Below are 13,336 nucleotides of genomic sequence, written 5' to 3'. Positions count from 1 at the left end.
TGTATTTTTTTGGGGGGGGGGGGGGGGGTCTTGGCACTGAAGTTTCACCATTCGTAAACACTGTCCATTATTAGACTGTAATGTGATTTTTCCTTGTGAACTTACTCATTCTCCTGGTGAGAGCAGCACACAAGAAAAGGCATTTTTTTTGAGGCGTGTCATTCATTTCCCATCCTGCAAGAACGCGCGCGCGCGCGCGTGTGTGTGTGTGTGTGTATGCTCGTGACGGAGGACAGGGGGAGGAGCTTGACTGGAATTGAGAAGTTTGGTTCTGTTTTGTTTTGCCCTGGCTTTGTTCCAGGGCAGAAATGCTCTGACCGAACATGTATCATTGTAATGTAGACACACAAAATCCTTTGGAATCCCTTTTCAGCTCAGTGTCGAATGCTGGTAACAAAATAATGATATTGTGTGAAGGTCAATGTGCTTTGGATGGGAGCCAGGTCAGAAATGAAACTCTTGTTCGACACAGAAGCACTTATAGATATGACAAAGCATATACTGGAAAAAAAGTATGAGTATATTGGGATTAAACAGCCATTGTGTCATTGTGGTCACAATTTTTCATCTTTATTTTTGACTGGTATAATTTAAACTGTTGTTGACCTTTTTTATTTTCATCTTCTTCATTAGTTCCAGGAAGGTAAAACAAATAAACAAACGTCACTTAATTCATTCACTGACATCTGCTAAAGTATTTCCTCCCAAGATCTATGTGATTATTACCTCATCATGGTAGTTATGACAACATCAGGGCTTATGATCTGATATGCTCAAAAGAACTCTATTGAGTCATTAATCTGTTGCCTTTGCTCTCATTAACATGAATAACAGAAACCTTGTTTTAAGGAAACAAATCTTGCTAAAATCCCACAGAAATGCTTGCGCTGTCCCTTCGTATGTATTGTTGTTTCTGTTTAGGAGCTGCATTGTGGTTTGCTACAGACAGACAGGAAGCCATGATTTTTAACAGCATATCTTCCAGATAAGACCATAAGAGAGTGTCCTGTATTCACAGGTATTGACGTCTCTGGGGAAAGCAGCTCTAATTCTTAGCTCTTATAAAACCACACAATTTCAAGGAAAGTTGTGAGCTTTATCAGAATATAAAATAAGATTATAAAAAAATATCCATGTACTGACTTTAAATGTTTACCTAAAAATTAATGTCTCACAGCATTGGCTTGAAGGCCTATGATTGTTCCTGTTTGTTCGTACGAGATTTAAAAGCTTTTTCTACGATGCTTAAAGGAATAGTTCACCCAAGAAAAAGTCAATAAAAAACGAAATGCTAAAAACTCACCCTCAGACCATCCAAGTTTGTTTTTCATCAGAGCAGATTTGGAGGTCCACTGCAGTGAATGGATGCAGTTTGTGTAATCTACATAATACACAAACAAAATATGAGTCCCATAACCATAATATTGCTTTCCCCAGTAAAACAGTTGTCGGAATCAGGAGAGAAATAACAGGAAAACAGAAGAAAACATTGTTTATGATTAAATATATAAAATCCAAGAGAACCTGCTTATTCATTTGACATTATTATCTAAAATTGACTTACACTACTGTTCAGAAGATTTGGATCAGGAATTATTATTATTTTTTTTGTAAGAATTCATACTTTTATTCAGCATTTAAGCGATCAGGGGACAGTATAGACATTTGTAATGCTGCAAAAAACCGACTTCAACTTTCAACTTTCTATTTATCATAAAATTCTGAATAAATAATTCTGCTTTCCACAAAAATATTAAGCATTAAAACGGTTTTACAACATTGATAATTATAAGAAATAATAATTGTTACTTGAGTAGTGAATCAGTTTGATCTATTTCTGAAGGATCCTGTGACAGTGAAAATTGGATTAATGGCTGCTGAAATCAAGCTTCGCCACCACAATTTTAAAATATATGTAACCAGAAAACAGTTATTTTTATAATATTCCCAATATATCACAATTTTACAGTTTTTACTGTAAACTAATTTATCAGCACCAAACATTTGAATGGTATAGTTTATATTTTTACAGTCTTACAACTTCTATCACCTCAGAACAACAGCACATTTCTGATTGATTATTAATGCAGTTTGTTTAACTGATGTTGCACGCAATATCTCATGTATATGCAACAAATAAAAATGATCATCATTGTGTAACTCCAGTATTAAAATTACATAAAAATTGAAACAAAAAGTAAGAGTATATTTCCAAATTGTGGAAAAAAGTTAATCAAAAAATGTATTAAGGAAGTAAAAAAATTCCCAAATTTCAAAATCAATTGAGTAACTCTGCAGCATAACAATGCGTTTCTATGGATTATATATAGCCCTGTTGAGTTTTGAAACTGCTTGAATGACACAATCACTGTGCTTCACTGATTTTCATATTCTTGTTAGTATATGACAACAGGTTTTGAAATATGAAAGCCAGACATATTCACATCCAAAGGCTTCTCTTCATTCTTATAAATGAATGTTATTTGAAAAGACATATGTACACCAAATTAGAGAGTTTCAACTTTTATTTACCTGAACTTTGGAATGTGAAACAGAAACAGACGATGCGTTCAAATTACCAGTATGAATGAAAACAAACATTTGACACCTTCACATATCAGTAATGTAGCAACAACCCAGCTCAGAATGTAGCAAACATTACATACATGAAACGATAAAATCCATGTTCAGTAGTATAAACTTTAATTTGATAAAAATACAAAAACTCCCTCACAGAAAATGCAATGTAAAAGCAAACTCCACAATTAGCATGTGTATGCTGAATAAAGTAACAATAGAATGAGACATTGGTCGTAGTTTTCTAAAGCCGTAATATCACTTGAGTTACCAATAAAAACCCTTTTATGAACAGTATGTTTGAGAACCTTGGATAAGAAGCATGTTTAAAATGACATAGCCATTACCCAGGGACAATTCCCTGCTAGTTCCCATGTTAAGGAACACAATTACCCTGCCATAATTGAGCATTTGTGGACAAACATCCCCAAACTACTCCAATATGACAATTAGACTGTTATGTACATAAACTTTTCATAAAATCTCAATGCTTTACCTAATTGGTTGCAGCATCCTACAGTATTTCCAAGACAACAAACCCTCCTGATTTTCAGGAAATACATTAAGTGAACATGAATCATAGCCTATATTTAAAGAAGAAAATCATGAACATCTTGAACACTTCTGGAATTCCACTCTATTCGGGGAAGTATGACCAGACAAAAGAATCGAGATGGCTCTCCTGCCCCATGCTGCTGGCAGGGTACGGAATCTGCGGGACCCTCTGATTGGGCCCACCAGCTTCCATTTGTCTCATGGTCTCTGCGGTACTTCCATTGGTGTTGGTGGAGTTCAGGAGCGCGGTGAAGGACTGCCCACAGTCCGAGCTGGGCCCCAACACAGCCATATTGCTCGGCCCTTGAGTTTCCTGCTTTAGTGGTACGCCTGGCTGATGATTACCCATCAGGTGAAACAAATCATCATCTATGTTAACTGCATACAAGTTGCCAGTTCCCATTGACCCACCAGTGCCTGTTGCCCCATTCTGTGTGCTTTGAGGCTGTTGGTGGCCATAGTTATACCAATTATGGGCTACTTCTACGCCTAGCCTTTGAGGTGGCTGTTGCGATTGCTGGACGTGCTGGTTCAGTTGGTCCTGTCGAGGCTGGCTGCTATTTGAGCCGTCAGGTTGAAGAATCTCTAGATCCATAGCGGTCAGCACAGGAAGGCTGTTTCCACTTTCCCCTGTGGTGGGCATACTGGGACTTGGGTTCACCTGCTGTAGGCCCACTCCATTACTGGCTCTGGTGGTGCCGGCGACTGGAGTGGTCCATGCTTGACTGAATGTTCCTGACGGTAGGGGTTCTGTTAGGGGTGGCATCATGGAGCAGGATGAAGGGGCTTTGTTATAATAGCCTGTTAGATTTTGGCGCATCACTCCATGACTGGATGGACTATAATAATTTTGTTGCTCTGTAAGAAGAATACGCTGGGTTATATAGGAATACTGTTTACATAAAGAAAAAATATATATAATATATTGGTATTTAGTTTGGGTTACATTAAATGTGCCGTGCATCTTACCGAGTTTGATTCTCTGATTTATCATGCTAGGTGAAGGCACTGCTTTTTGTCTGTTAATAAAGCTCATGGATGCTTGGGAGAAGCTAGAGAAGGATTTCATCTGGCTTTCAATTTTACGTTTCTTCTCTTGACAGCGATATGGATCTGCAAAATAAATAAATAAAAAAATTATATATAAATAAAATAATGCATGATGCTCATGTTCGCAAAATTGACTATCAATTAAATTATTTTTTTTATATTTTTATTATGGGTACTCTTATTTGTCATTGACCCATTTGTAACATAATGAACAGTGAAGGCATGGGCCAAAATCAAATCAATGATCAATGATGTGGATTTCATAAAACAACGGGATGATCTTTTACCTTTGTCATCAGGGAGATAGCGAAACTCCATGGGCTCACTGACCTCCTGGTCCGTGGGCCGGCGCAGCTGCATGCGCACTGTGACAGGGGCTGTGATGGCGGTGTCATAGTAGGCGGGTGTCTTGAACACTATGGCCACTTGCCTGTGTACGTCTGCCTGAGAGAAGGAGCCTTTGGCCTCCCAGGTCTGAGTGAAGAACCTCACCTCAATGTCATCTAGAGTAAGGTGATGTGATGGTATTAAATAAAAGAATGGCATAAAAAACTAGCAAGGAAGATGGATAGATTATTTTCCCATAAAATAAAATGAATGAATGATGAATAAAAGAAAAGAACAAGAATAACTTGATAAATACCTACATGAATTTCAGATCTCTATTTCAGCTTTTCATTTTCTTAAAGTTCTTTAAGCAAAATGGCTGAAATCGATAACACTGAGTATTTTTTTAAAATAATTAAACTGTTCCCATACCTTTCTGCACTTTATCGCAGAGGAGGAAAATCTCATCACCTCCCTTTACACTGCCACTGTTCTTGTTCACCCGGCAGATTCGCAATTCGGCTGTATTCGGGGCCCCTGAAACAAGCACAGGCCATTGAGATTAGAAAATTGAAAAACAGACGTGCACTGCTATGAGCAGTAGGAATCCAATTTTCACATTCTTTGACTTTATCAGATTATCTGCAGGCACAGCCACACTTGCAAACATTATGTCCCGAGACTAAAAAGCAGCCAAACCTGTCATGATATAGAGAGTAAGGGCGGGGTGGTTTATTACTTCCTCTATTCTGGGTTGTATAAAACTGATTTCTGTGATGTTAAAGAACAGCCTGCCATATTAACACTGGCTAAAACTATGTCAAAGGTTTCAGGTCAAATGTACCTACGTATGCTTGTTTTGAGTACTTACATGTTTTGTTTTACTACAGAATTTTACTGCATTGTCATGAGAACAACATGAAAGACTTGAGAATCAGCCTCTACAAGCAGACGAAAGGGTTTAACCAAGTCATGGCCTAACCCCCCCCTCCCCCAAAACTTTTTATCTGCTTTAACTTATTTAGCATCACACAACCACACAAAAACACTCTGCAAGAATTGCTGTTCTGCATCATGCAGTACACAACCATCACGTGAGGAAGTGTTGAAATGGACCATGCTCATTTCCTGTAGTGTGGGATGTGGTCACTTACAGAACTGTCACCTAAGCGATGCATACACAGCTTCTTGCTCTGTGTTAGCAGTGACTTGCATCATGTTTAATGCAACACAATAAATTAGTCAAAGGGGCTGCCGGACAGTTGTGCTCTGAAGGGTATCACTATACCACGTTGTTCTCAATCTAAAATGTAATACTATCAAATAAAGCAGATATTGAAAACCAATAATGAATATTAAACCGGTAATTATGACCATTAAATAATCCTAAATTTCAAACTACAGACTCAGACTCATTTTTGCTAATTTGCATTGATTATAAATTATAGAACATGACATAAAACATATCATTTAACAAGTTCTATAATTGAAGATTATATAAAACTCCACAAAAATGTTTTAGCTACTAATGAATGTTACATTTAGCTTGGTTGTTAAGTAGTGGAGTGAAATTACAAAATATTCTCAATATTACGTACTTTTATACTCTTAAAAATCATGATATTATATTAATTAAATACTGCAATTTTTTATTTTATTTAAATCAACAAACTAAAGGCAAAACTAAAAAGGCACCATTATAAAACATAATATGAATAATATTGTATTCTATTTCAAGATTAGCCCTACCATCCCCAGTAAAGTGTAATTCTTTACAACTAGCGGCACCAAAACAACCCAGTTCTGCCACTCACCAAAGAGCTAAATAAGCTAAATAAAAAGCCACTGGCTGAGTTGCTGTTGTAATGTTGCCAAACAAACATTTTCAGTTCCATTTGTTGACATGCAGTAATGACACACTTCACATTTAATGTTGGGTGCTTCTTATTTGTGTCAACTCACTGTTGTCATAAATGGGGTTGGAGACGATGGGAGGCAGCGTGGTGTTGTACATCCCGGTCTCATCTTGCAGGAAAACTTGGAAGCAAAGACGCACCACATTCAGATCATACTCCTCAGTCTGTAACAGCTGTTCCCGGGGAACTGTGGACACAGAACATGTGCTCAATGTTGAAGTGTACACAAAAAACACATCAACACATTAATCCTAGATGTAATTTGAGTGTCAAAACAGAGCAGGAAATTTTTAGAGTGTCATGTGAATGAGGTGAATGAAGAGGAAAGCAGAAGAGCGAGAAGAAAATGAAACTGGCAGGAGAATGAAAACCAGGTCAGTTCGTTTAAAACACATTTGTGACACAACTTGTGATAAGTTTTTAACATGAGAATTCTTTCATGATAAAAAAAGCATGCAGTTCTGAAAATTATAAATAAATATATACTGTAATGCAAAAAACTAATAATATATTATTTTAAAATTAATTTCTTTCACCTGTCTAAGTATTGTGCCGTTTTGCATTGCCTTTTGTTTGATAATTTAAATAAATGTACTTTACTTTAATATAGTACTTCTTACAGTAAATTATTGTAATGTTTATAATTTATGCAAAATATATACATGTTTATGTGTACATATAAATATTTATAATTCAAAATTATAGATAATATAAATTATATTGCATATCGTAATTTTACAGTAATTTTTAGACTTGAGTATGGTTGACTTCAAATTTTGTTGTGATACCATGTATAAATAAGTGATATAAAGGAATATTTTGAATTCAGATGTAGTTATTTGGGTTTCTTTTTTTTTACAATATAATTCTTTATTTTTTTTACTACTTCCATGTTATATTTTGGACTTGAACGCATGACATGTCGTAATAATGAATGCCCGAATAAGGTGCATTTGAAGGCAGCATTAATATAAAGCATAATCGTTGTCCAAGTCAGAAAAGCAAGCAGCATGTAGTGCTCTTGCAGATTCTACCCAGCAGCATCACCAGAAATGCCACTGACACATCAGCCTACAAGCACACAACCACCCACATGGGGGCTCGTGCAGACATTTCTCACTGTGCATTATCTCCGCCCACTCTAACTCTCAAGAGTCTGTCTCTTCTCACCCCACGGCTATCCCGCCCACAGCCGTGATGAGCTTTGAGCACTCTGAGGTCACAGCAGGTGGAAATATCGCAGTGGGTTAGAAAGAGAGCTCGAGTGACAGAGTATCACTGACGGCTCCGCAGTGAAGGGGGCGGCCTCCTGACGTGAAGGGACACCTCTGTCCAGACCACAAGCCCAGAAATGGGAAAGAAAAATGGAGACAGAAGCTGAGCAGCGAGCAGCAAATCAGACAGATGTAAAACAAACAAGAAGGAACAGAGGAACAGAAATAAGGTGGGAGGAGATGAGTGGGTGGGGAAGATAGCGAGAGGCGGAGTGTGAGAAAGGCAACTGCGAGCTACGGTGTGGTCATGTTTATTTGCGTATATGTGCGCATCTAGTTCTGCATTTAGTGAAGTCAGAGAGCAAGACGAATGAGTGGACAGGAGTTGCAGGTGGGTGATGAATTAGGTTAGCGTGGGTTGGTGGAAGATGAAGCTGAGGGTTCGAGTTGTAGAGAGAAATGGGGGCAGGCAAGTGAAGATTCTCCATTCTGTGGCCATACCACCATTCCCAAGCCTGACACTCATCTCTCGTCACCTGAACCCACCATCTGTGAAACCTAACACCCACTTGAGCACCCATAACGGCAAATCCAACTATGGGCAACCCTGCTGACACCACACGTTTTTACAGCTACATACTTTTTTGCAACATGGCATTTATGCCTACCTATTAAACTAGTTGTGATTTCGAACAATTGTGAGTTATCGTGCATATATTACCAACTAAATAAGGGAATTGTAATCAATTGAAAGAATGTCATGAAATGCACATTTTGCCTTAATTTGTACCCTCAAACCCTCAGGTTTTAATGTGAACATGTAGTGCTCTGGATTCACTTAATGTTAATATTTATGCATATTTTTGGATGTTACAGTTTGGACCACCCTGATGCATGAAAATGACAGAATTACATTTATATTTAATTATTTAGCAGACACTAAATTAATCACTAAAACAAATGTATTATTTGTAAAATATTCTAATAATATATTATATTGGCTAGATATAAATGGTGAATTATAAATGGAAGGTGGACCCAAATGAGAAATATTTGATTTATGTATAATTATATTTACAGCATGTGATAAAAACAGTAAAAGAAAAATACTTTCTACTTTCAAAAAAAATGTCATGTTTAATTCAGTGTGCTACTTGCTGTTTCTCTGTTTGCAAAATTTACTAGCAGTGACGGGGTGTAAATGCTTTTAAATTAACTTTTTTTTTCATTGTAGGAGTATTAAGCAGAACATAAAACAATTACCTCATTAATCACAATTAGTGGTATGACATTTAATCCTTAGCTATACTTTCATGTCTCCGACAGCCCTAACCCCAAAATGAATACCTCCTCGCAAAAAAACGAAACAAAAAAACATTTGATTACCTAGTCAATAAATAAAATGAATGATAGTATACACTATATATGCATGCATCATCAATGCAATCATTGTGGGATAACGTCAGTGCAAATGAGGTCATCTCTGGCAGGTCAACCCTTTGACACATGACCAAACTTCAAAAGTAATATCAAAACTAATCTCACAATGACTGCCACCATGACTAATCTACCTAATTTCAAGGGATTGTGAGTGTTATGCAGCCAAACAGAGAGATCTTTATTTGGTTATCACAGCAGAAACGAGAGCAGTCCCTATAAGAGCCCATCACCACAGAGAGCAGCAGGACAAGGATGAGGAACTAAACAAAGTTAAGTTCACAGTCTAACATTCCCTTTGTTCAAGAACCATATTGTGTAAAGACCTGTTGCAACATTTTCATAAATTCTCAAATATCATTTGACTAGACAGAGGTATGACACTACATGATGATTCATGTTGAAGCCCTTCATATAGAAAACTATAAAGAATATCTTCGATATTAAAGTCTCATTTCCAAAAGTTACTCTGTAGGTCAACTAGTCAGACTAATCAGAATTATTTATCAGAAAAACATTGCTGGTGGTGGTAAAAGACAATCTGAAACTTAGACCTAGAAAATCACCTAGAGAAGCTGCTTTACAAATGTTGATGTTGTAATTTCCCCCCACACAATAGTTTGTATGGAATTCCTGAAGTATTTGGCTGTTTGCAAATTCTAAGCAGAATAAGCCACAGTTATTAATTACACAAAAAGTATAGTTCCTTTAGACATTCCTCCCTCTCTGAATAAATTCCCCCTGATCATATGGCTCTCAATACCGCAGCCAGTTGTTCAACACTAAATAAAGAGAAGTGTTTTTTTTCTACTCTAACTGCATTGTCAGATTATGAGAGTAAAAGTGAAAGAAACTGGGTCAGTGATAAGAGGTAAGGGAGGTGATTAAAAGGCCCACATGGAATTTGCAAATCTGATAAATCTGTGATGTATAACTAATTTGTAAGACACTTTGGATAGTAGCATCTACTAAATGAATAAATTTAAATATAAAAAAAAATTAGTTGGGGCAAATGTGGATTATTTAAAATCATTTGGCCCCAATTTGGATTAAATTTGTGGATTTTTCTGTGTACGCAGATTCTATTTGGGCCTGGAGAAAAAAAGTGTGGTTGGTTCTCACCATTAAAGGGGTTGATTCTTCGTGCAATCCTCTGCATTATGGCATCTCTCACTTCTCGTCTCCGCACACACTGGATACCCAGGTTCTGAAAACTGAGGAAAACAAAGAAACAGTGTTAAACTGTGCAGTCTGATTTTGAGCGGCCAGATTTGTTTAGTTCTATGTATTGTCCATCTTGAAAACTGATCCCAATGAATAAAACTAACAGGAAGAGTGAGGTTAGAACTAATCATATTGCCATATTGTTTAAAATTGAGGGCAGACTGGAGCTCTAAAGCTCTCATTTTGCATATCCGGGGAATCCCCGCACAGCTCCCTACTCTGACACAACATGCTTCTTAAAAAAAAAAATTTAATAAAAAGAAGAATGGACAGCCCTTCGGAAGAGAAATGTGGTAGTGTGTGGGCTGGAGTAATATGGAAAGCACATTGGAATGGCTTTGATGTGGGGCGCAGAGATGTTTCATTTCATTAGAAGAAAAATGGTAACAGAACCAAATGAGATTAGAGCAAGATATGCAGATAATATATCTACAATCAATGGGTTTTAAACATCTGTATTCATGTGACATTAAAATTATTTCGACATTTTCACATTAAAAGCATCCACTTACGCAATGACTCTTCGTTCAGGTCCAAACTCTGCCTCATAATAACCATCCTTGCAGTCCTTTCCCACCAGATCATGAGGATGTGGTTTATATGGCTCGCTTTTGGTCACCAGGGTAACACGTACTTTTCCTTTCCTGGTAACATTTAGAATCTAATAGGGAGAGATAGGAAGAGAGATGCCATTTATAGAATCACCTAGAAAGTAACATTTTCCTTAAAGTCGAATTATACAGTCAGTTCGTTTTTTTAGTGGTGTAAGGTACCTGAATGCTTGGGTAGGTTCTGTTATTGTCTGAGCTTCTTTCTCCAGGTATGCTGCCTGCTGAACGACCCTCACATTTATACCTGAAGCGCATGCCTCTCTGTTTTGGCTGCTCGAAGATTTGAGCACATGGATCTCCCACTGCACAGACCGGCAAAATCATGTCAGTCAGAGATGTGAATTTCATTCATTTAAATATTCAAAAGCATTTCAAAAACTTAAACAAGTCCTATTATTTATTCAAATGCCAACACTGAAGAGGCATAGAAATAAGACAATGGACTTGAAACACCTGCAGAAACAACATCTTGTGTTTTTCACAGAACCTGACCATAACCTGACCACAAACAACCCAGCCTGCTGGTAAATAATTTCCCGCTTTCTGCACCTGTCAGCACAGACCTTTAGCAGCTCGTCCAGGTGCCATTTAACTATCATAGCTTCTTTAAACACCTGCACAAACAGCTGCATTTGCCATGCGATATATTTTGTCGTTTTTAACACACTTGCTTCTGACATTAACAAGAACATGTGGGATCTATTTGCCTATGAAAAGTCATAAAATAAGCTGGGGAAGTTATTAAATCTATGGTTATAATGCATGAAATAGAGCTTATGTATGATATAGTGAAGGGTGCAGATGTCACACTACTGCCTGCTCAAGAGATTTGTCACTTACAGGAAGTTGTATTTTTATCAAATAAAAGAGGAAGTAAGGTAAGAAAATCTGAACTTTTTTTTTTCAAGGGCAACTGGGTGACGTTTAAACATACTTTGTGAGTAATTAGGCAAAGTTTATGATCCACCCTAAACATGTTACTAACGTTAGTAACGACAGAATGCGTTTTAACCTTGGCTCAGATGAAGATGTACTTACTTAGATTGGGGTCCCTGTGCATTGAGATGGAATGCACTGTACAGGAAAGCATGGATAGAAGAACACAGATGAATAAAATCAGATAAATATATTGTAATTCATTTTATATTGTACAAGAATGAACAAACGTGCAGATGAGAATAAGAGAGTTGAAACAGCTTTAAAAAAGTTCCTCATTTTTATTTCCTGCTTGGTCCCCCGTGTATTCATGTACTGACAACTCCTTTGATTTGTTTAATTTAGATTTGTTTCGATTTATCTTCAGTTTCGAAGTCTTAACTTTAGAACTTTGTTTTCAGGTAATGCGAATCATATTGCTTTTGATCCGCAAGTGATTTCCACAACTCTGCTTTTTATTTCCTGTAATATATAAAACTTCGAAGAGCCTGTATAGTTTTTTTTCTTAAACGGAATCAGATATGAACATGTAACGTAACGTTAGAACATGATATATTGTAAGATTAACGTTACATTGTAAATTACATTTACAAACCAAAGAAAACAGAAAATAACACAAAAAAGTCATTTTTGTTGAGATGGATTCTACATAATAAAAATTATGAGTTAGTAGATTAAATATCTTTAAATTACTATCTAAACGACTCAAAACAACGATGATGTTCTGAGTCGAATATCTTTAACACAGCCTTGAATTGTACACATAATTTAATTATAGACAGCAAAGATTGAGAAAGGGAAAAGAAAAATACATTTGATTAATTTAATAAATACTGATACTCACCATCCATGTTATGCGAGCACCCTTGTCTTAGGTTTTACGTCTGAGCTCTAAAGTGCTGAACAGATATACAGTAAAGTAACACTTCGACACAGAAGACTAGGCCGACTGACTGGGAATTCCCCACTATATACAAATATCCGCCCACAGACCAGGTCACGCCCCTTTGTGGCAAGCCGTTTTAACAGTTCACAGTTAATTCTTAACGTAGGCTACTAGCAATAAATCACAATATTGACTTTTTCAGCTTTGCTAATAATTATTTTATTAGATACTATCATTTTTTCTCTCTCATTTGCTACATGTTCACTATTCCAATAGTAGCAAGTAAATTTACTTTCACATTTTTGCCTTTCATGAATTTTATGTATTCCAATTGCTGCTGATACTTCAATGCAGTTTTACTTATAGCTATGCATTAGGTGCAAGTAGGCTACTTGTTCTTTTGTTGTAACTTTTACAAATAGTTATTGTTTAGTTTTCTTAGTACTAACTGAATAGGCACTGGGTTATGTTTATTCCATTTGTTAATAGCTGGTAACTACTAAGATTTTTAATTGAACTATAAAGTAGCCATTCTAATTAGTCATTACTCAAAGAAAAAAAGAAACTTCAACTTGTGAACATTTTTTAGTAGCAAGCAACAAG

General features: G+C 36.6%; 1 protein-coding gene across 1 annotated transcript; it reads right to left on the bottom strand.

The window, feature by feature from the left end:
- Positions 1-2,507: 2,507 nt before the first annotated feature.
- LOC132110674 (proto-oncogene c-Rel-like) lies at positions 2,508-12,812 on the bottom strand. The gene is made up of 10 exons (XM_059517482.1): positions 12,692-12,812; positions 11,950-11,985; positions 11,074-11,213; positions 10,813-10,961; positions 10,199-10,290; positions 6,472-6,612; positions 4,942-5,046; positions 4,470-4,685; positions 4,102-4,245; positions 2,508-3,990 (listed from the first exon to the last, which is right to left on the bottom strand). Exons 1-10 carry the CDS (start codon positions 12,696-12,698, stop codon positions 3,215-3,217), a joined length of 1,806 nt encoding a protein of 601 aa, XP_059373465.1. The 5' UTR covers positions 12,699-12,812; the 3' UTR covers positions 2,508-3,214.
- Positions 12,813-13,336: the final 524 nt, after the last annotated feature.

This window comes from Carassius carassius, chromosome 30 (assembly GCF_963082965.1).
Source record: "Carassius carassius chromosome 30, fCarCar2.1, whole genome shotgun sequence".
Lineage (NCBI taxonomy): Eukaryota > Metazoa > Chordata > Actinopteri > Cypriniformes > Cyprinidae > Carassius > Carassius carassius.
This window is presented reverse-complemented; position numbering and strand designations above follow the sequence as displayed.